The sequence below is a fragment of the Syzygium oleosum genome, unplaced genomic scaffold (assembly GCF_021117445.2).
Source record: "Syzygium oleosum isolate NSW1041296 unplaced genomic scaffold, Sole_v2.1 Sole_v2.15, whole genome shotgun sequence".
Lineage (NCBI taxonomy): Eukaryota > Viridiplantae > Streptophyta > Magnoliopsida > Myrtales > Myrtaceae > Syzygium > Syzygium oleosum.
The window spans coordinates 287,704-312,352 of record NW_026607499.1 but is presented as its reverse complement, the minus strand read 5'-3'; the positions used below and the strand labels follow the sequence as shown (position 1 = coordinate 312,352).

At 39.2% G+C, this 24,649-nt stretch overlaps 2 protein-coding genes across 2 annotated transcripts; one reads left to right on the top strand and one right to left on the bottom strand.

Annotated features, from left to right (window-relative positions):
* The first annotated feature begins 10,774 nt into the window (after positions 1 to 10,774).
* On the top strand, positions 10,775 to 15,157 carry LOC115661795 (peptidyl-prolyl cis-trans isomerase FKBP20-2, chloroplastic). The gene is made up of 7 exons (XM_030583995.2): positions 10,775 to 10,969; positions 11,559 to 11,646; positions 11,741 to 11,955; positions 12,135 to 12,244; positions 13,149 to 13,257; positions 13,524 to 13,600; positions 14,677 to 15,157. The coding sequence occupies exons 1-7, from the start codon at positions 10,921 to 10,923 to the stop codon at positions 14,794 to 14,796; spliced, it is 768 nt and encodes a 255-aa protein (XP_030439855.2). The 5' UTR covers positions 10,775 to 10,920; the 3' UTR covers positions 14,797 to 15,157.
* Positions 15,158 to 15,698: 541 nt separating this feature from the next.
* Positions 15,699 to 23,140, bottom strand: LOC115661793 (cationic amino acid transporter 9, chloroplastic). Its single transcript, XM_056318304.1, has 8 exons — positions 22,796 to 23,140; positions 20,229 to 20,641; positions 18,202 to 18,378; positions 17,864 to 18,088; positions 17,598 to 17,774; positions 17,076 to 17,312; positions 16,302 to 16,391; positions 15,699 to 16,186 (listed from the first exon to the last, which is right to left on the bottom strand). Exons 1-8 carry the CDS (start codon positions 23,061 to 23,063, stop codon positions 16,046 to 16,048), a joined length of 1,728 nt encoding a protein of 575 aa, XP_056174279.1. The 5' UTR covers positions 23,064 to 23,140; the 3' UTR covers positions 15,699 to 16,045.
* Positions 23,141 to 24,649: the final 1,509 nt, after the last annotated feature.

Below are 24,649 nucleotides of genomic sequence, written 5' to 3'. Positions count from 1 at the left end.
TAATCAACAATTCGGAATACCCGGATGCAGTACATGAAAAAAGTCACTGAGGTACCAACCTTGGTAGGGTCTACTGGCTCCGCGAATATTTCCTTCGAGTCTCTCCTGCATTATCATTATCATCACCATCAAGAAGATGGTCACAACCGTAACAACAGTTTAATGCGAACTAAGATAAGTTTCGATGAAAAACTCAACCTATAAAACCCAAATGAAGCTGGTTTTATAAATATATCTCTACAGGAGATGAGTCTTCAATGCCCAGATTACGAATTTTTTCACATAGCCATACCTTTGCAAAAGAATGAGCAACAACTCGAGCTTGCTTTGATCTGGTAGGGGGGTTTTGGAATCCCCTGGAGTTGCTTCATGAAATACATTGTTTGAGTCAATCTCAGAAATCCTTTCAGTACCATAGAATGAAAAGATCAAAGTAATGAATTAGTTTGAAAGCTTACTAGCATTTGTGCGAAGCTCTATACTTTTGAAGGCGTCGCTACGCTGGAGTTGATGTTAATGGAGAGTTAAGCCGATAGGCTATCATTCCATGGGAGAATATTGAAAAATATAGCAACGTGTATATTGCATTGTGAAAGCATATTATAAGGCTTACGACAATTTTTGTAATATAATAAATATTCTTCTATGACTTATGCACCACGGAATCTCCAACAAATGAAGAACATGATGGTCCAACAACTTTTCTTACGTCCTCCAAGGAAATGGCTATATATACTTGAGTTGCTTTCTCACACGGACTCCAAACAAAGCCATATATATTTTTCGCTTTTCACTTTTCTTGATACCAGTGCATGACAGAGACAAACTTGTATAAAAAACTGGGGTAACAAGATGGGATTGAGCAATAATGGCAGAACCTGAAAACCTTTCTCTTGAGATGAACTGACAACCAATTGATCATTTCATATTTATCCTGATACAGAACTGTCAAAGGCATGATACATGAAACCCTAGAAAATGGATGATCAGGAAACTTCTAAAGCCTCAATCTTGCTTATAATCAGTAGTAACAATCTTTCTCTTAATAATTGAATTCTACCATTCAAAAAGCACCAGCAATAACACATAAATGGTGTCAACCGATGTACCAACGCTAGTTCAATAAGAAGGACCACAAAAAACTTACTTGTTTTCTTTTATATGTATTGCATGATCTCCCAAGGCAGCTCAAAGTATTACGAGACTGATTGATGACAACATTCACTAAACTAGCAAATAACTGAATAAAAGTGTGGTGTATCTCCTGATAACGTTGGTCAGAATTCAAGCATGCAAATTAAGCAAACTATGGGAGTGAGAGCATAAAGTATACTAGAAAATAATGCTATAGAGTACCAGTTTCTTCGCTGGTGGTTCAACCCCATAAGCTTGTCGTTCCGCAGGATTAGATATCAAATCTTGCAATGGTCTTGTCTTGACCCTTTTCCTTCCTCTTTTGTGATCGGATTGTTCATCTTTGCTGTCTAAGGTCATCTTGATTTCCTTCTGCCTTCTCTGCTGTGCATTTTCCTTCTGCCTTCTCTGCTGTGCATTTCTCGCTTCCAGTTCAGATATCCTAGAGCTCCTCCTACGTTCCTCACTAGACATGATGCATTGATTGATCCCTCTGTTCATTCAAACAAACAAGAACTGTAGCTCCTACCAAAAGAAAAAAAAATTAGTTTTATGCCTTCTGATATTTATTGTTGACTAACAACAACCTGATCAACAAAGAGTAAGGCATCAACTTCTACTAAACCAAAATTCACGAGCCATATAGACAATCAGTATGTAAAGCTAAATAAGTATAAGTATACTGTTACGTTGTCAGTGAAAGGTTAAGTAATTGCACTGTGGATAAAGGCTACAATAACATTTTAAAGAATGCAATGAAAATGACTCTTGAAATAACACAAAAAGGCCAAATAGTAAGCAAATAGGTTTTCTAAATACCCAAGGTTTCGATGTACTTTACCATCAATTCCCCTAAACAGCAATGAGATCACCCAAAGAAAATCACTGAATCACAACTTGCTGATACGATACCTTAGCGCAAGCACTATTTTATTATAGAGGACTGGTTTTCATCATTAATTAGGGCTTCGAGTTGTACAAGAGAATAGCAACTGCCATGCAACAGAAAAATTTGGAAGTAAAATCATAAATCACCTGGCTTCAAAGTAAAGATTTGAAATTAAAGAACCATTTTCATTGCAGGATATTTGTCCAAAATTGTATTTTATCTATTAAAAGCTTTTCAAGGTGTTTTGAAATATTTTCCCTCAATAGTTCTCCCCCATACCATTCTGGCAGGGCAAGAACTGAAATTGAGCTATGAAATTACACGATCGGTAAATCAAGAGAGCGGAGATGCAATTTAACATATCAAAAAACAAGCATCAAGTCTCCCTGAAGGGTTTCCTTGTGATAGTTTGGCTTTGGGGAAGAAAATCCACCGACCATCATCTTTTTAGGGCAAAAACAAAAAAAAAAAAAAGATCAACACATTCATGCATGGAATATCTTGTCTTTACCCCTCTTTTTGCGGTTCTTTGCCAACTCCTTTTTGCTTCTTTTCCCCGGAGAGAGAGTTACCGGTCAACTCTTCGGAAAAGCACAATAAATGCTCCGGAAAAGAGTCTCCGGCAACTCCTCAAAGGGAAAAAAACCACAAAAAAAATCAACCTGCAAACACCTTTGGATCCATGGATTAGGTTTTCTTTACTCATAAACGCATAAAAGAATGAAAATTGATCTGCTTCGAAGATATATACCAAGAGAAAATCTAGGAATCACACAAGAACATCTCAGAAATGAAATCATAGACAAATCTGTCATAGATCTAAGAGATTTAGGCATGCATGTGCAGTGATCGGGATAAAAAATCATGAGATACAGTACATTACCGAGTACGCCTCCTTAAGCGAATGCTGAAACGCGATAAACTTTCCTGTGCAATCTCGTCGGAGCGAATGCACTCCTCGCTTCTTTTTAGTGAGCGACTCCGATAAGCCTAATCGGCCAATAATAAAGCAAGTACATAAATTTTCACCTTTTAAGGTAAGATTGGTGGATTCACTACGATAATAGAGTGCACTGACTTGGTATTTCAATTCGTTCAACTTTTCAAATTGAAATGCTCATGTAGGATAAGTACAACGGCCACGTGTCAACATCGCTCCCCAAACGACAAAGGTTGATGCTCTAATTATGCTACGCCGTTTTGCATATTCTCTCACTGGTCTATAATTAATCTTTGCATATGAAGCTAATTAGCTGCGTTTTGTGTATCATTGTGAAATAAGTCCAATGTAAACATCAAAGTAAAGGAGTGTATCATGATAAATAAAGAAATGCTAAGGTCTTTGTAGATTGCGGACACAAGCTCTCCTGTTGTTAATGCTACTGCATCACTAAGCGCACTTCCTCTGAACTATTGCCTATTAGATGGAAGGAAGTTGCAGAACCAACATTAATGTCCAGATATAATTGTGCTAGAAGCTAATGAAAGAAAGGGTGGACAAATTGTTGTTGTTATTGGGGGAAGTTAAATGTCAAACAATTCAAACCCAACTTCAATAAAGTTTTTCAACTTCTGAAAGTTGTTGGGTACAGCTTTTCTATGGCAACTTTAGTTGTAAAAAGGGGTATTGTAGCTTTCGTATGTGCTTGGCAAACAACTTGCAGCCGCAGCGCCTCCACAGTTACTATAGTTTAAAATAGGGTTTACGGAAGCAGTCTCACTCGAATTTAAGGTGTTGTAGCTCTAGAACATGTGTTACCATACATGTTAATTACAGTGTTTTACAGCATAAGTGTAGCGCTATACACAGTTATGATTCAACCGCAATCATGTCAAATGAACTCTTAAGCATAAGACCTATGGCTCTTTAGTTTTTACTTTGCCCACATCAAAATTCATATCTTCAAATATGTTTTACCATCTCCAAGTACTTCTGATGCATCTATGATCCCTCGGCAATATGCATTAACGTTGTATTTTTTGATCAGTGATGCTACATAAGCATCTCGTTTGACTGACATTAGAAATGTGGGCCTTTCCTATCTGCGAGTTTTTCGGTCTTGGATTGACAGGCATGGCAGCAATCTTGGAAATACTAATAGCATTAGCTCATAGAGGAATAATCACTTCCATATGAAGGTTCCATTGCATTCTAATTAGAAACAGTATTAATTACATGAGCAAGAGAAGTAAAAGGTTTGCTCTATATTATCGTGATGACATTGAAGATTTTCCACAATTTCGCTCTAGAGCAGGAAGAATTAGTCATGCTTTCTGCAAATGCAAGAAAATCAAAATCTATCTGCATCAGTCGATCTAATGGGTCACAACGGCGATCAACTTTCACTTACAAAAATAAAATTCAACTATCAAGCAATAACCAATTGGTAACGGAGCAATCAGTAACTAACAAAACCCAATTATGTTTGGAAGAATTGTTATTTGATCTCCATATTAACCAGTGTAGCCCGCGCTGTACTCAAGATTTTAACATTGGAACTGTATTCAAAGAAACAAGAATAGCGAGGGATTTTGAACAGAAAATTGGACGGTGCCAGCCATTGGCAACAAATTTCTCAGCGAAAGTCTAATGCCTTCTCTAGAGTGCTCTTGCGTAATCTTACATCGTGTTGTGGAACTGGAATTTGTCAAGATTTAGTAGAAGAAAACGTTGCATCACAACAATCTTGTATCATGTTATGCTACTGAAATACGAGAAAGCACAAAAAACATTACATCACGATTTAGAGAGAGAGGGTCTTTATAGATATCACAGAACGATTTTAATCCTAACGCTGGGGCACCTTGACAACTCAGCTAAATGCGGCTGAAGTCTTTAGATACGGACAGACCATTGTAATAGCAATCAAGCAGGAGATAGTGTTAGACACTTGCTGTACTCCATGATAGATTGGTCTATTGAAAAAGACAAGACAGACTATTGGCAAGTCTTTCCACAAAGACGACACAAACATTTGATTTCCTGATGACTTTCGAACTTGCAAGTACAGCCTTGCCTCGAATTTAAAAAGTCAGAAAAGAAAAACAATGAATTCATGCGAGACAGACTAAAGATAAATGTCAAAATAAGGCACAAATGATTTCTTTTCTAAAGTCAGCTGAATAATAAGTTTCGCTATCATTTATGAACCTCTAACTACGGTGAATTGAGTAGGCGGAATACCCATGAAGTCACTTTGCAAAATTAAACTTCTTCAGTACCCAAATTAGAAGAAGTAGAAAAGCAACCATGAACTCAATACAGATTTTGATGTAAGCCGCAGATTCTCGAAACTGTGCAGACTCTAAATTCCTCCCATCTAGCCAGAAAAATATATGACCAGAAAAGATTAAACATCCACGACTCCATGATAGGAAAAGAATTACAAAAGAACCGCAACAAAATCTGCACTCGCACCCTCATGTTCCCAAAAGTACGCCCTAGCGGAAAGATTAATGATAAAAAAAAATTGAAAATTCGATCGTTAAAAGTGCACATGAACATTGAAACCCTAATTTCTGATTCTTCCATGAATCTCTGGTGCCTGTCGAGTGAGATCGAACCCAAACCCAAGCAGTGAAATAAACATCTCATTTACTGATCAGTTTCACACTGGCAATTATAGGTTGGACAGTATTCGTCCTATCAAGAAAATTATGAATCTAGAAACCATAAAAACAAGGAAAAAGCAACCAGACAAAATCTGCACCCATATCCCTTAACATTCAAAAAAAGTGTGCCCTAGGTGCTAGGTTAATAACGAGAAGATCCATCGCTTAAAAGTAACAGCGAAGCTCTAATTTCTGCTCCTTTTATGAATCTTGTACTTGTCGAGCATGATCAGACCCAAGCTCGAACCTGGGAAATAAACGCTGTTGACATAATGCTGTCGCATGCTCCCCGATCTCTTGCCTGTCCTCCGCGGCAGTCCCTTTCCCATAGTCAAGAAGAAGAAGTCCTCTTCAATCTCTTCCATCTTCCTCTCCGCTTCGATATTCGTATTCTTCTGATGGGGAAGCGTTGTGGCGGTAGCATGCTTCTCAGGCCGCAAGTTCTGCCGCGGCCCCGTTGCTTGCTCGTCATCTCGGGGCAGAGGGCTAGGGGTTTCAACAGGGTGGGCAGTTCTTTTTACTTTCGAAGAGATGCGAATCGCCCGTCTTAGTGAACCGTCCGAGTTCTTGATCGGAGCACCAACGGGGGATGGAGAGTCCATCCTCGTGAAGGAACAGATTGAAGCATATGATGTTTTCAAGTGAATAGATTCAGCAATGGAGAGGTCTGCGGGAGGGTTATGAGATGAAAATGTCACCGGCCACTTCCATGGAAATTGCAGATGTTCTCTAGATGGTCGGTAAAAGAGACATTTGTTTGGATTATTTGTTTTTAGGAAACATGATGAAGAACAAATAGCGTGATTTATATTAGAAATTTAGAATAGATGGACATAGTCTTATTACGAGTTTTTTATAACAAGCCAAATTCGGTCATTAGGAATCCATTTAGAAACTAGATCTGTGACATTCCGAATTTCTGCCTATTTTTGAGATTTATAAAACGTGTAATTCGTCAATATGCTTATAGTAAAATATCGCCCGAGAACTGATCACTCCCGGTTATTGTTTTAAATTTGAGATTTCGCTAGAATCGCATTCGATCGAATTTTGCAGTTATTTAGAGCCCAAACTTTAGTGTCGAATTTCTCGGAGTTTCGGGACGAATTTAATTGGACGGTATCGATATTATTGTGGCCAACCTCGATATTGCCTGGGATATGTGAAAAGTGAATTTTTGATCGGATGCAAATTTGGACTAGTAGACCTCCCTCAAGGTAATTTGATTTAATTAATTTGACATTTGTCCCTTATTATATTCTAAGATTAATTTGGAGCGGTAAATTGCTTTCGATTTTAAATATAGGCCTTTGGATCACAATTATTATTTATATATTTATTTATTTTTCTCTCTCTCTTTCTCTCTCCGGTCACTTTCCCCCCTTCGCACATCTGTACCCCTGTCAGACCCATCCACTCCTCTCTCTCTCTCTCTCTCTCTCTCTCTCTCTCTCTCTCTCTCTCTCTCTCTCTCTCTCTCTCTCTCTCTCTTCCTTTTCTTTCTTTCTTCTTCTTTTCTTTTCTTCCTCTCTTCTTCTTCTTCTCCGTGGGTCTTTCCCGGCCCGCCGCCGCCGCGTGCCGCCGTTCGGCCGCCGCCGCTCCTTCTGCCCAGCTTTCCCCTCGATCCACCTCCACCGCCCAGTGCCCTTGGCCGCCACCGCCCCCTTTCCCCGCTTTTTCCTTCCTCCCCGACGTCTCCCCTATTTTTCTCTTCCCGGCGTCGCCTCGTCCGCCCATTGCTGCCGCGCCGCGCCGGCCGCCGCCGCCGCGCTCCGTCCGCCACCACCCCAAAGCAACCTTGCTCGGCCACTTGCAGTATACTCGCCATACTAGGGACACCCAACCGCCGTTGTCGTGGCCATCGCCCGAGCGTCCCGGCCGTGGCCGAGCTCACCTAGCCGCCGCCCAACCAGCCCGAGCTTGCCCGGGCCGTGGCGGACGCCCGGGCCGTGGCCGTGTGCCGAGCCGTGGCCGAGCCCCGCGCCCGTGCACCTCGTCGTTCTTGTTCACCCGGCCCGTTTTGAGCCCGTGCGAGTTTTTCCCGAGCCAAATCGAAGTAAGTGACCTCCTAATCCTTATTTAGGACTATGGGTATTTTTAGACTTATTTAGGACGTGATTAGTACCGGTTTAAGGACTACATGTGGATTATGGTCAATATTCGTATGTGTGTTTTTGTTAAATTAAATTGTGATAATTGTAGGGCTTAATTAGTGATTAATTATGGTGGGTTAAGTATCCGTATTGTCGTGGCGTGTGTGGGAAATTTACGTGTGATTATGGCCGGCTTGAAAGTCGGAATCGTGAGCTTGTGAATTGGAATTGGGATGATTGTGGGTGCATGTTTGTGGCTATTGTTGGTGGGTCAATGATTGGCTTATCGTGGCATTTGTAAGTGGAATTGATAGCTGAATGTGACCGACTTGAAGGTCGGGTTGGTGGAATATTGTGATGAGCATGCCTTGAGTTCAATTGGTACGACTTGTGAGAATGACGAATTGTGTGGTGATGCATGTGCATAAGAAAAGCCCGGATTGATCGGAGGGCTACCAACCTAAGGCATGGTTACGCGGGTGTGGCGAGAAAGGCATGACCGCACCGAGGCGTAGGTTACACGGTCATTGGAAGGGGAAAAATGTCCCGAGGCGTGGTTACGCGGGACCGAGCCCGGCTTGATCTAAGGGCCGAGCCTCGAGGCGCAAGTGGCGCGGGCCGTGAGATTGAGCCCGAGGCGCAGTGGGCGCGGCGAGTGTGAGAGGACCCGGGAGGTCGTGGAAAGTTGTTCGACCACGCATGCGAATTGAGTGTGATTGAATTGATTGAACTGATTGGACTGGTTGATTAAATGTGTGATTGAATTGGTTGGATTGATTGAGTGCCAGTGTGGTTGGCGTTTGATTGATTGTGATATGTTATTAAGTTAGTATTATTGTCTTGTCGCGTTTAACTAACGTGCAGAGCATGGGTTTGATGGCGAGGTAAGTACAATGACGTGAATTCTCTGTGTTGAGGGTTAGATTGCTTGTACGACTTGTCTGGGTACGCATTGGCCTACGTAGGGTTTAGGGTGTTGCTTATTGAGACTCGTTCTCACGGTTATTATATAACCACTTTCAGATCTGCGACCGTGATCGATTCGGAGATGCCGCCAGAGTACTACAAGGATTGAAGGATAGATCAAATTTACCCTGTCTTTTGAGTACCTTTTTGTAGAGGAGATAAGCTTGTCAACCACCGCCCCCTTTTGAAAAGCGTGATTTGAAATTAGTAGCCTAGGTTATCGTTCTGTAATAGTGACTACTTTATGATGTTTTGGAATTATTGTTTTGTGCTATCCTTTCGTCATCATATTAGTTGTCTGGGTTGTTTTATTTCGCTTCCGCTTGCATAGTTTGTTTGGGTTGGCGACGCGTCCTAGGACGTCGCGTTCAATTTGACCATGGACGGGATGTAGCGGGCTTGGTGGGGTCTGGGGCGTGACAAGATTACACTTATCTATGAACTTCAAGGGAAATAAATTGGTCTCGTTCTCTAAAAAAACTCCAACTTTGGGTTGTATCTCAATTCCGACCTGAATTGTTTTTTTATCTAAAACAAACTCTAACTTTTACTCCAATCCCAAATCTACTAATGCATTAAAAAATTGCCACTGATTTCTTAAAAATTCTCAACATCAGAGGTAGTCGGAGAACTTGCCTCTTCACCCTCACCTTCGTACATAACAACGCTAATTTTTGGATGGTGAGGGCAAATTTGAGAGTAAAGTGAAAGTTGATGATTTTTTTTACAAACAAAATATTTAGTGAAAAATTGGAATTCGACCTAAAGATGGAGATTTTTTAAGGAATTTAGTTCTATCTTTTTTGTAAATTAATATACACTAACCATCTGAGACCAATTAGATTCTATCATTTCGATGATCTTCACAAATAAACACTAGTAATTGGTATGTGGGACTTCAATAATCTTACGCCTAGCTACTCCTAATAGTTGTCCGAACCCTGGGTTACTAGCAAGGTAATTGGCTGAGTTGATTATAACTTAGCCCCTTAATGACAAGTTCGGATCCCCAATCACTTGAACTCTGATTTTGAAGTAACTTCAATCATGACTATGGATGATCACAATTATTTTTATAATGACACATCTGTGATACTTATTAATTTTTTGTTTTCCTTTTTTCTGAGAATAAAAATCACATATCTTATGGTAGCCCATTCTAATGTTATAGACATGAAATCATTTACTCACCAATAACTTATTAGAAATCTACTAGACCATCTACCCATCTATCTATATCTATTTCTACATCTACAAAAATATAAATAAGGTTAAGTGAATGATTTGTTCCATTGCATACATTCTTGACATTTTTCACTTTATTTCAAAAATAAATGGAAAAACCCAACCAGCTATAAATTGCCAAAAGTTGACAAAAAAAATTGGAGACAAATTAAAAAGGAATTATTCATTCAAAAGACTCAATTCGAAAATAGAAATATATCAATTCATGTTGGGACCAAACAGACATAAGAAAATGCTCAATTTACTCCCACTCTCATACAATTCAATTCCATTCTAGCATGATTTCATTTTCGTATACCAAACATGCCGGAATTCCAAATTAGTCGAGGAACTCTTATTCCTGCCTCTAAGTCTAGGAAACAGTTTCCAAGAATGAATATCATAAATCCGATGAAATAAAAAAATTAATTATTTGATATAATATTGTGGAGGAAATACTTCACTTTACTCAAAAAGTTATCCATCACTCTTCTCATTATTAAAAATTCCCGACTTGATGAGCAGATTTTCAAGAATAATTTAACAGAAGATGGAAGTCATAAAAAATGGAAGCATAAGCTTCACCTATTTTCATTTGAATTTTTTTTGCAACATCCAAATTACGCATAATTGTTCGTAATTTTACTCGGAAAGAATTAGACAATACTATTATTTGATGTCACTCACGAGCAAAATGCAAAATTATCTTCAGATATTATACAGGGATATTTTTGCAAACTAAAATTTCTTTGCAATCCATTTTACTATTTTGATACTTGAAAAGGAAAAAGAAACAATTTTTAATCACATTAGAACTTCAGAAATTCAAAATTACAAGAAAACACGTGTGCATTGTCGGTTCTGTCCTTAACGGATAGAGCATCTTCACTTCATCTCCAATGTCTTCCTTCATCTTGCATCCTTAAACACATTCCTGCATCATTCATACTCAAGAACATCTTCAACTCTCTCTCTCTCTCTCTCTACCCAGAAGAGAAAGTTATGGTCATTTTCTCAGTCTCACTAGCAGCTCCCACGCCAACCCTCCAAGGTACCTCTCTCTCTCTCTCTCTCTCTCTCTCTCTCTCTCTCTCTCTCTCTCTCTCACGCGATTAGCTTCCAGCTTTTCTTGCTTAAAGGGTCAATTTTTTTGACTGGGTAGTGCTACTTCCTGATGTTACATCGCTTTTCCGTGGTCTACTTTCCCCCTCTAGTTTTGCTTGCTTCGTGTATGTTGATCGTGGAGTCAAATCCGGTAGTGTACGTGGGACACGTTTTGTTGAAGAATGTGGGTGTGACTGTAAATGATTACTGGAAGCTCTTTTCTTTTCCCCTGCCCAATGATTTTCATGGAGCTTTGATTGGGTATCACTTGACTGAGTGTCTGAAAGGGAGGAGAAAGAAAAGAGGTAAAAATGAGGGTTCATGGTGGACCATGGGCCTGACCGGTTGGGTTCTGGGGTCTGCCGGTTCGGTTTGTGGTTCCGGTGATCCTTGATGACGGGACGGCCTCGGATTCTAGCGCCTGAAGCTGGTGGCAGACCATGACATGCTGCTCACTCTAGATTTTATTTGATAGTCAACAAATATTTAAACCGTTGTTTCTGTTGAATTGTTCCAATGGTGTGTACATCTTGCAGACAGGACTTTTTCGACGTCTGCCGTGTTAACTTCATCGCGTGAAAAGCGGGAAAGACAGAGGTTATTGTACAAACAAATGGATGAGGGGTAATAACTTCTACTCACATTGCAATTCATTATTATACAATATTTGGTGTTATAATCTGAATGACAAGGTTCTTATAGCTTCTGTTGACAAAAGATTGCAGGATGCGAATGTTTTGTGGCATGAGGAGAGGATGAAACGGAGGTTTCTGCTGTTCCTTTCGGTTTCTTCAGTCTTCTTTCCAAGTTCATCTTCCACTGGAAAGACAAAGAGTAAAAACCCGTATGATGAGAGACGCTTGTTTGAACTCAATAAGCGGATACAGAAGGAAAATAATGCACCTGAAGACTTTCCAAGTTTCATCAGAGAAGGTTGATATCACAGCATAATAATCGAGATTTTACTTTACATGGTTTTCTGCACCTACATTTCTTTTTGCCGACAATTAATTTACCTGATCAATGTGACTTATTTGGTTGATTTCACACTTTTCTCCCCCACCTAGCCAAGAGAGTCTCCGAACTTATGTGATGCTTTGATTTGTATTCAGGTTTCGAAGTAAAGGTGGTAACTTCAGATAATTACATTAAGAGGGACTCAGGACTTATATACCGGGATTTTGAAGTTGGTACGGGTGACTGTCCAAAGGCTGGTCAGCAGGTTTTCCTTTCATTTTTGTAGCTTTATTTCTTGAACTTGCAACGCTGCAAAGTTTCCTTTGCATCGAGTTCTATAGGAAAAGATCAAAAGAAAACTAAGACAAAAGATTTTAGAAAAAGAGTCTCGAAAGATGAGCATTGTTTTAGTAGTTTTGTTCTGTACTAACTATAGGTGGTAGGGTGTCTTAAGTTTTCCACAATATTATCTTTCTACTTGGTTCTTTTATTATTGCCTTAATTTTTCTAACTTGATGAATACTGTTTACATATTGAGAAAAACTGAGGCTGCCATCTAACATCATGTAAAAATTAAATGGGGATTGTTATGCATATACAACAATAGCTGATTTGTGAAATCGCGATTCTGGATGCTTCCATCTGTTCTTTTACTTATCACCATTGGCCACCTTTATTAATCAACACAGAATTCTTGTTCGTCCAATACTGTTATCATTGGCATTATGTTATAGTAGACAGCTGGAAAAACTGATTCCCAAGCCTGGTGAAAAATTCACAAATCAACTTTTGCGACTCTGGAAGCTAGGTCAAAATGCTGAGGATCAATGTTAGAGCTATTATGCTTAATGCTTCATTTTAACATCTGATAAAAACAGGGAAATGAGAACCATGATAATGAATTTTCGTGTTAAAACTATTGGTCTGTGATACTATGCTACTGCCTTGTTTCTTATAAACTGACCCCCTGCCTGTTAAAGCAATTCACAAAAAACTTTTGGGATTCCAGAAAGTTAGGCTGAAATACTAAGGTTGAGATGGTTGGTACTTTTATGCTTGATGTTTCATTTAAAACTCCATGAATAACAGGGAAATGAGAAGCATGACAATGAATCTACATGTCTCTGCTTCTTATGATGACTGCAATCCTTGTCAATGGTCTTATGCAGGTAACTTTTCACTATGTTGGCTACAATGAGTCGGGAAGACGTATTGATAGCACCTACTTACAAGGTTCCCCTGCTAAAATCCGTATGGGCACCAATGGCTTAGTTCCAGGTCTGCAATAATTGATTAGAGATGTTAATCAGCATAATTACTTATATATACCTTTTCTTTAGATATTATTTGTTTGAGTAAATAAAAAGAATCAAGAAGCACAACACATATTTCTAGATCCAGTCAAATGTTAGGAGTACATGATGGACTGCAGACTATTTGAAGACGGCTCGTTGCTTGGAAACAAATGTCCTAGGCATTATCCACACAAATAAACGAGAACAAATGAAAGCTTCGAATTATTAATTTCGAGAAATTGGGTGCAGGATTTGAGGAGGGAATACAAGATATGAGACCCGGGGGAAAGAGGAGAATCATTATTCCTCCAGAACTTGGACCACCGGTAAGAATCTTAATGTTTTATTTTTCCAGTTCTGCTCGTGGTATCTGGTTGCTCTGTCTCTGTTGTCTTTATTTGACTTCCTTGGTTAGCTATACATATACCTTCGGTTTTCCTCTTTCTTAACAATAAAATTTTTAGGTTACTCTTGAAAAATTTAACATACCTACTTTCATGCGACCCAAGAATGTCTTTGATCATATAGGAAAACCCAAGATGCTAAAGTACAGAAAACATAATTCACCATGTCACATGTGACGCATCAGTCCTTTGTTTTTTAGTTCTGCATAAAGTATGTCCGTGCCTTTAAGGCCCATCACTGTGTCATCTAAAGCTACCATTTGGGCATAATGCAGAATCTTGATAAGCTGGCTGGTGCTTTCGTAAATTGAATTTCTGTTTCCACAGTTTGAATGCTGTGTTGGAAGACGGTTTCTTGCTGGAAACGAAGAAGATGAAAAATCCTAACCTTTTTGCTAATTGGTGAAAGTTAGTGGAGGTGGTCACAATCCATCATTTACATTAACCAGGTGTACACTCTAGTCAAGCTTCAAAATTTGACCTTATACTAATACCTGAAACTAACACTGGTCCCAAGATGCTTCATAGCATTTGCTTGGCTGATTATGTCAGCAACTTCATTGGTTGCAAATACAGCCTCCACACATATATAATTCAAGATCCTAACCAAGAACTTCCAACCTCTGGTTTCTTCAAAGAAGCATAAAGCCAGTAAATAGACACCCATCTGACCTCACTGGATCCCAGTTCTTGGATTTAAATTTTGAGTACCTTCTCTAAATACTTTCCATACTGAACGTGGTCAGGTTTTTGTGATGATAGCTATCGTTCATTGTATGATGCATAAAGACATTGAGCATTGTTTGTTAGCTCTGCTTTGATCTTGCTATTGTTTTTTTTGGCCATCATTGAAAATGTGCAGCCACTGGCTTAAAAATCTTTGCAAGAGAGATGTTTGATTTTGCTGAAGGAAATTTATGGAGAAAAAATTGAGTACTCCAAGAGGAGAGAAAGCAATTGGCATCAACTTAATGCAAAGATGACCGTCTTTTCTGTAGGTGGGACCTTCCACGTTTTTTAGCTCAAAACAGTTTGAAGTTTTTGATGTTGAATTGCTGGGCGTCAAGGATTGCCAAAGGAGGACCATAGGTTTCTACTCCGACGTGGTGTGCACTTGAATGGAGGCTTGCGGTCTCTTTATTGAGTCTTCCTGCAGAACGGATCAGGAATTGAGCATGTTAGCCCATCTGATCCTTTGTCCACTCATCAAGAGTGCTAGCGGATGATCCTGCTCCCATGAACAAGAAGATCGTTGTAAGGGAAGTTCTATTTTGATTGAGGGATGATCTTATATGGAAAAATTGAGACTAAACTGAACACAACAGCTAACAGCTGTAATTGGCTGAAGCATAGTTATTGGAGAATATGTTAATCTTAAAATGGTGTCCTTTTCCCTCTCTCTGGACTGCAACGAACGAGCATATGGTGATGCTGAAAATATGGCCATTGACAAATCTTTGTCGAACTTTTGCTTTTCTATTTGACAGATTTTGTTTAGTTTTCATGTTAATGCATCCTATTTGTGCCGGTTTCACTGGATAGGAAATGTTGATGTTACTACACCAGTCGGGTGCCGTATGTTACTTACCTTGATTTGGCAACTGACAGTTTAGTTGCTGTGATGCTTTGACAGTGACCGAGTACACATTAAACTGTCAGAGCCAAAAACAAGAACAGTACTCATCTTGAGAATTGGAAACTCCGCTTTGAATCTATATGATCCTTGCACTGAAGTTAATTTTATTTGGACTTAAAGAGTTGCAAAGGAGAGTCGATGCATGATTTATTATCGACTCAGCTTCAAATATCAATATAATCCAACAAGAAGCATGAAAACGAGTGGTCTCTGCCGTTTAGACAGATTCTCATATTTTGAGGATGATCGCAGCACTATGTTTATCCTATTGGCGCTCGTAGAATAGATCCATTATTTTACATGTTGCGTAGAATGCCGGACATTCCATGATGAGATGTTTATGAATTAACAAACTTTTTTCGGCCAAATATGAATAGAAACAACTTGAAAACGAAGATCATGAAGTTGATTTGAGTAACCAGCCAATTCCAATTCCCTACATTTTACAGAATAAATTACAACAGGGAACAAGAATCTCGGGGCAACACCCTTGTATTGGATCAGCACTAACATCAGGCAAGAATGATGCAAGAAATCGATGAGTGCCGACAGAGGGTGAGCCCTTAGCCCCTATAATACAGCGTTATGCAATAGTAAACATCTGACCAATACCATGCGTTTCCTGATGGTATTATTGCTAAAACAGGCTGAATTCCTATGCTATAGATACATCAATGCCAGACATCTGACTGGTACAATGCCTATTTACAAGAGTATTGCCTGCATAATCACTATTGAACTTCTACAGGAACCCGGTGATAAACAATTGTCTCATCCGCATGTGGATCAGCATGATACTGCCCATAGAATGCATATACTCCAACTGTAATGATGCTGAGAATAATGAATCTTACCCATGCTTCATAGTGCAACTGCAAAAGAGAACCAGGACATTTACAAGCTTAAATAGATGTATCCGAACAATAACTCATCGTCTTCCCTACTAATAAGAGAACCGCTTCTCCATAAGATGCTTCATAAGCATACCTGAGCAAAGAGGAAGATGTTGAAGAAGATGCAAATGGCTGGGACAATTGGAACCCCAGGACAAGAGAAGCTCGCTGCCCGCGTATAAACCTGGGGAGAATCAATGTTATCTCAAGACAAATAAGAAGTATAATCTTAATTTTCATTGTTTTAAAAGAGAATTCAACAAAACTAAACATGATCCTAGTCAGTAATTTAAGCCAGCAGGACACTAGAGCCTGTCCTTAATCGGCAAATACAGCAGATAGAGCCATCAGAAGTAGCTAGCTGGGCCACTAGAGTGACAAGGACAGCTACTACTTCAAAATTGAAAGCTGAGAACCAATTAGTTTGGCTCCACTCTACCAAGCATACAACGGGTAAAACTGAGGAACTACTATTAAAAACCGTACTATGCATCCTATCAAAATTGCACCAAGAGATTTCATATAAAAACCTCACTTTGAACTTTCTTTTTCCTATAAAGAACGGAAAATGTAGGATAAAAAAACATTGGGGATGGTTTAAGTGATCTTGCCAACCCCACATTCCATCATCTCCACATGAAGAAAAGATCTATCAATTGTTGCTTTAGTAGGGAGAGACAGAGAGAGAGATGGGAAAAGAAGCTAAAGCTTCATGACGGTGACCAATAGATAAGCATAATGTAATGCATGGGAAAACTAACTCTAAAAATAAGCAATATAGACTGACAGATTGTGCAGCAACATATTTCTTTCCATATTCTCTATACTGTGATTGTCCAACGTACAGTTGAGAGAGAGAGAGGCTCACCTGCCGGTATTGAAGAGCGACAGAAGCAAGCAAAGCAACAATGACAGCAGCAAGTGAAAATACAAGTGGAGCGTCAACACGATAGCAAAGTCCAGCAACAAAACCACTGCAGGCAACTATGAAAAGGCTAAGAACACCTTCCTGCCAGCTTGAAATCCATCTTGAAGAATTTTCATTTGCTGACTTGTCATTCCATCGAAGGACAACAACACATGCTGAAACTACTGAATAACCAGTCTGGAAGAAAAGAAAGACAGGTGAGGGCATAGATGATGATGCTATGTCAACTAGTTTGTATGCACTGGCCAAAAAGATAAAACTAGTTTGTATACAGTTGCATTCATGAGAAAACCATAAGAATTAGAACAATAATTTGATGCACATGCAGCAGTCAAGACACCATCAAAATTAATCACCTAGAGGAGAATTCTTTGTCTGTCACATACAGGAACTACCAAAATACTCAGACATACTATTGTAATGATAAGGAATGAAAATGAAAAGGACATAGCTGGCCCTTACCAGAGAACCAACAGAAAGAATGTGAGAGAGGACGCGCACATTAAACAAGCCCGCCAATATGCTTGCAACCACTCCAACCCACACCTGAGCATGAATGGGAGTATGGCGAGTCGGGTGTACTTTAGCAAATACACCAGGTAGTAAGCCATGTCGGCCAAGAGCAAGATATAGTCGAGACTGCCCATAAAACAAATCACTGGTTATTGACAGACCATGCTATGTAATAAAAGGTCGATCTTTTCGTTGTTGAATGTAAAGCGACTCACCTGAACATAAAGACCAACTAAAAGAGTTGTAGTAAGACCAGCAACAGCACCAATGCTGATCAAGATGGATACATATTTCATACCCTTGGATGTAAAAGCCTCAGCCAACGGCGCTTCTTCACCGAGAAACTTGTAAGGTACCATTCCGGTGAGAACTAAGCAAACACCAATGTATAATAGAACGCATACAAGAAGGCTTCCCAAAATTCCTAACGGCAAATCTCGCTGGATCAGTCAATAGAAAAGAAGATAAGTCTTAAAATAATGAAAGAAGTAATAATCATAGAAGAATGCAGTGTAATTGAGTTTATAGTTGTGGTGAATGCCATGTAGTATACCTGAGGTTCTTTTGATTCTTCAGCAGAATTAGCTACTGCATCAAACCCGACATAAGCAAAGAATACTACAGTAGCTCCAGTCAAAATTGCTTTGGCACCATTGGGTGCAAAAGGCGACCAATTGGAAACATCGACCTCAAAAGCACCAGCAAAGATGACAAAAATAACAATAATGACCTGCAGAAAAACAGATAAGGTGTAAATAATCTGGAAGTACAAAAAGACATTTTCAAACAGTGAATAATGGATAAGTACCAAACTTCAGAAGTACTATTCCTGGAAATATCGACCTCAGAAGTAATTTTGTACAGGGACCAATGGCTTACATAGTTTTTCATACACGCTCAGTGACAAACCAAATTAGAGACAAAGATAATAATTCATAATATTTGTCTAGACAAATTCGTTCACATGCATGTTCTATCCGGCATTTAAAATTATTGTGTATACAGACAACTAGTTGGAGTTGCATTTGATTCTGACATGGTAACAATATATTCAAAAAATGTCTTTAAAGCATTCAAGAAGTCTTTAAGCTAATGCTGGGCATTGGGACCCATGGTAGTAGTAGTAATATACTACATATCTACTTACTAGAAAAAATAGTCTTAATACCAAGCAATCTATAAGTTCATATAAAATGAAAAAGATCTGTGCTGCACAATGAGGTTAGTGGCTCATTCAAGGATTCAAAAGATGCATCATGGCAATAGCTACATTACAATGCAAACAAATGTCCAAAGAAGAAATGCTTCAAGAATCAAGTTTGTCTCCTGAAAAAACCTTTTGTTTTGTCTGGGTTATCTGCTCCTTCAGTGGTCATGGGAAAGGTCATTTTATGAAGGAACAACATACAAGTTAAAAGTAACAAAGGCATATAGAGAGAAGAATTCGTCAACAACAGTTAATAACAAACTTAGCCTTATCCCACTAGGTGGGGTCAGCCTTTATGACCTCATCATTAAAAGTTATTTCCACAAATGATTTTATAAATCTAGTGGTAAATTTCCATTTCGTAATAGAAATTACAACAAACTGATCAGCTTTGGCCTGGGAAGTCAGATCAAATCAGGAACTCGGTCGTATCTATTTTCAGTAATAGCAAAGTTCTTGCCCAAAAAGGGAAGAGTTACTAAAGACTCATGCTTCCGCTTATGAAATATGAATCAATCAGGTTCCAATGTGCATAGACAAGGCGAGCCTCCATGGCACAAGAAACGAATCGTTTCCTGAGATAATAAGTACAAAGAACAAATAGCTATCACAAACTAGAATTGCTACCGATCCATTGAGGATAAGATAAGATAAATTCCAAAATGGTCTCAATGACGATTGTCATTATTGACTGTCACCTTCCTTGTATAGCAGCTCTACTATAATAATCAAATGTTAGGTTCTTCAATGACAACATAGGCCTCTCAAAACAAAATAGAATCTTATAGACACACGATCTAAAACAAAGCACTAAAAACAATAGATTAATTGAGTGTAAAAAGTTTCTACAAAGAAACTAAAAAAACATAGATTAGAATCGCAGGACCCTTAGGATAAAAGATAAAACAGGATATAAATAGGAACCTTCCATGAAGCCAGTATTAACATGATGTGATAAATTGTTTGTCCTCAAATTACGAACGATTGGAGATCTTTCCATTGAAGAAAAATGAATAATGCAGACATGGCCAACTCAGGCATGGTAGAGTGAAATTCTTTGCATGGAAAAGCAATACATTAGACAGAAAGATAACATTATAAGGACTGAAGAATGAAAGCAAATTGTACAGAAGCAAATGGAATACCACTAATTATGCAAATTTAGAAAATTCTTTTGCAGAGAGATGAAAAGGCTTTGTCATTATAAAATTAGTTGGTATCATATGCATTCTAACTGATTGAAATGCGAAAAAAGTCAAATGAGTCCAAATATCATAATTCTTATCTAGGCATCACTGCCACCATTAAGTTCGCCGGTTTGATCTTTGCATAAACCATTCTTTAGGTACACTATTTGGGGGAGCTAACAATACCTTAGTAGCAGTCATGATTGAGTTCAAAGCAGAAGATTCTTTAACTCCCTGACTTAGAATTACAGTCAGAACAGCTAAGACTATGGGGGCTAGCATGTTAATGGATAGATTTCCTCCAAGGAACTCTTCACCTCCATGGCCTATCCAGCTTGGAACATTGTCTTTGAAGAATGGAAAGAGCTCCAACATTGTAACCATATAGCTTGCTAAGCTTCGAGCTATACTAGCTGCCCCAATATGATAATCAAGCATCAGTTGGGCAAAGACTAGAAATGCAGTCAGCTCATTGAAAGCTGTATACGTGTATAAATAAGCTCCTCCAGAAACAGCAGGAAAACGAGAGGCAAGTTCTGCATAACAGAGCCCATTTAGCACACAAGACGCGCCAGCTAACACAAAGCTAATGGTGACACCTGCATCAATAAGTATGATAAATAAGTGGACCGCAAGGGACAGAAATTCATGTACTGTAAGTACACTAGACAAGGTATAAGTCCAGGTGACATATAGAACAACATCCTCAAGGTATTTCAGAGGAAGCAATGTCATATGTAGATAGAATAAATCCAACTTCATTGATACACAACATCCTTGATAAGTACACACTTTGAAACAATGGTAGCTGTGCCTGCATCTTTGAATGGGTTTACTGATAGTTATTTAATTTATTTTTTTCTGTATGTACATATTTTATTTTAAGCAAGTTCAAAACTGGCAAGCTCCCAGTATGCTATCTAGCTGTACCTTAATTACTATAATATTACCCGGAAAGGATTGTAAGCCATTGATAGACAGGTTGTTAGGTAAGTATCAATCTCAAACTTCTCTCAAACTCTCTCTTGCTGGTAGCATCCAACTCATAATTGCGGTTGTCTTGCGTATCCTGAATTATTGGTGTAACATTTTCATTTTACCAAAGAAAATATCAATAACTTGAGCTTGTATGACTTTTCTTTGGAAGGGTGACTGTTCCTAATAATGCTCTTGGCATTAAAGCATAATAAGAAGTGGTTCATCCACCTATGGAAAAGGGAGGACTGCATTTGAAAGGCGTACTTGATCAGAATGAAGCAAGGATTATCTGCTGTGCTGGGTTTCTATTTGCTCAATCTTGGTCGCAGTGGATTGCTTGGATCAGGACTTAGATGGTAAAAGGAAGGAGTTTTCTTACTGTAAGTATACCCGGTGAATGGTGATCCTTTCCTATCCTTGGAAATTTTTTTTGAATCTGTGAGAAATAACCAGAACTTTCTCAAAGCATCTGATTTAGAATAGTGTAAATACTCACATAAGGTTTGAGAATTGGCATCTTTTTGTACTGCTCGAATTTCCTTCTAGAGTCATGTATCATTCTGCCTTGTCACTATCATTGTCTTTGGTTGAAGGAATTCAGAGTGAAGATAAGGAATTTAACGTGGTGATTTACAGACAATCCTGTTTGGTTCTTTTAGTTGAGAGAAGAAAGGATTAGGAGTTTCCCTCCGAATCTATCCAAATCCCTCCGGAGTTCATGTTTAGCGAGTTCTGATTCCCTGCAAAAAGTGGGATGGTCTGCATAGAATATAGTTTCCTTCTCCCTTCTCTCCTAATCAACCGTGCCAAACACGATGCATTAGTAATTAACTGCATTATTTCCCTGATTTCCAAATTGCCCCACCCAAAGACGCTGTAAGTTCAAAAGTATCTGTCCTTGCTTTTGAGTCAGATTGGAAATGGAGTGCTATATCAGAGTATTTAGTTACTATACAAGCTGCTTTATGCGGTAGTTTGTTTCCAATCTGCACTTCTGTGGATTTTGCCATTTGGAGCCCCACTATGAGTGCTGTTTTCTCTACGCGGAGTGCTGAGAATATCACAAGATACTGTCGACAAAAAGTGACCGAGCAAAAGTGCGTCAGATCCTGACCTTGCATCCCGAAGCACAAGTGTTTTGTTGGCTTTCTCTGTTAAACCAGCTTTTGGTTTTGAACAAGTACAGAATGTCTTAAGTCTGTATCTTCTCTTAGCTGTGCTGTTTGTGGAGCTATTAGTGAGAGTCGAGGTGCCTAATTTTTCCTATGCCCTCCTTCCGCCAAAGTTCGGACTTCTTTCTCGAACTAAATGAGAGTTCAGCAATTCCTTTATTCTTCGAATTCTTTAATGTTTGGCTGAGCAAGTGTTAGCAAGGGGAAGTCTTTTTCATTTCAGCTTCTTAAGCTATCTTGGTGTGCTTCTCTGTAAGGTGCTGGATAGCCTAAATACCAGAACTGCTTGGGAAATATGCATATATGAAACTAGGAAGCTTTGCTCTTTCCACGATTTCGTGAATTTTTCTAGGCTTCTACCAGGCTCAGTCCATCTACTTTCAGACATTGAATTCAATAAAACACGACTCCATAATCGGATTATCGGCGGGTAGAAACACCGGACCTCACGAGATAACGCACAGAGATAAAAGACAGATTACATATCCAATTACTCCAGCATAACCAGAACCCGAAGCTCGAACGCCCATTCAAAACCCCAAGCCAATCAAATCCGAACCGGCAACCAACCGAACAAAATCAGAATCAAGAGACCACACTAACCCGGTCCGGCGTCGCGGGCGACGGTGCCGGTGACGACGAAGATGCCGGCCCCGATGGAGGCGCCGATCCCGAGGAGGACGAGGTCGAAGAGGCCGAGGCGGCGGACGAGGGAGGAGTCCCCGGCGAGGGGGGTGCGGGCGGCGGGCGCGTCCGACGGGGGCGGCAGGGCCCTGGACCGGGTGGCCGACGACCAGAAGCGCGAGAGGCGCGACGGCGGAGGGGCGGAGCGCGGCGGCGACGGGGCCGAGCTCTTGCGGTGGCCACCCATTCTTGCGTCTAGAGGGTCAACGTGATGGCCACATCTGCGTCGCCGGGATGCGCTCCATATATATATATAGTTTTCGCTCCGGTGAGGCCCGCGAGGTTCGCGGGATAAAATACCGTTTGTGATTTTCTATCTCGGCGACCGAAAAATAAATAATTTTAAAAATATATTTAAAAAATAATCATTTATATTACTTGATATAGTCTGTCTTTTTTTTTGTCGAATATTACTTGATATAGTCAATCAATAAAAAATGTATATTATTATCGACGATAATTTATGTTTGAATATTTTAATGGACGGTGAAAATACATTTCGTTCATTCGTTTTTATAAACTATACGAACAATCAATTTTAATGAAATGTTTTTCAAATCATTTATTTTCTGCTTAAAGGACAGAGTTTTAATTACCAATATTTCGGGTTGTGCTCTCTTGAGGATGAAGATCTTCTCACTCATCTTGTATGTTGCTCGCCATCATCAAGTAACTCATTTTTATAAAAGTTAATACCACGAAAAATTCTAAACTGATACGCATAAGACATATTTACCACAAACTAATTTTTTGACCATGAAAAACCCCAAACTGGTACGCTCGTGATAAATTTACCCCCAGTTAGTTTTCGCTAAATTTTATCGTCAAATTACTGAGTTGGATGACACGTAATAGTTAACAAATATATTAGTTTAGGTTTGATCCCTCCGTTTGTCACAAGTATACTAATTTGTAATTTTTTGTGGTATTAATTTACTTTAACGGAGGGTAAATTTGTCATAAGTGTACAAGTTTAGGAATTTTGGTGGAATTAAGTGTACCAATTTGGGGTTTTTATGGTAAAAACATTAGTTGGGGTAAATCATACATGTCCAAAGAAGAAGTTCTTCAATCTTTGCTTTATTTGAGTTGCTTTTAGAAAACAGATGTTTACACCTGATTTTTCGCTAGTAGGTCTAATAAGGTTAAAATTCGAGATTTGGGATTTTTTTATCGCGACAGAGCCTGTTTCTCGAAAATAAGAAAGTCATTTAAAAGTCTTTACCCATTTCAATTGTGTTTGGGTATCGTTTTCCAAAAAAATGGCATTAGAGGTACCGAAATGCACTAATAAAAACTATTAGTGTATTCAACTCCAGATTTTAGAAAATCGCATTGGGAATAACGACTGATTAAATATGCTGTTATAAAATTAATTCTGTAACAACACAACTTAACGCCATTAACCTGCTGTTAATCATACGTTACAAATTAAAATTTGTAACAGCTTGAGTTGAAAAATAAATCAGAAGGCAAAATTGGGCTCGTCGTGAGGCCCACTTTTCGGCCCTGCAATCGCGCCCAAGTTTCAGCTTATCGGGCGTCGGATTTGCACCCCCTGGGCCTGCGCTCGAGGCATGTATTTGTGCTATGATAGTTACCACTTTAAGCGAATGTAACTGTATATAAAGCACTCCATAGCCTTCTTTCTTTTCCAATGTGGGACTAGTGTTTTTTCACTTCCCACTTCCAACTCAAGGGTGTTCTTTGAGCATCAATTTCTCATTCATTCACCCATCAATTTATCCCATATTTCCAACAATCCCCCACATG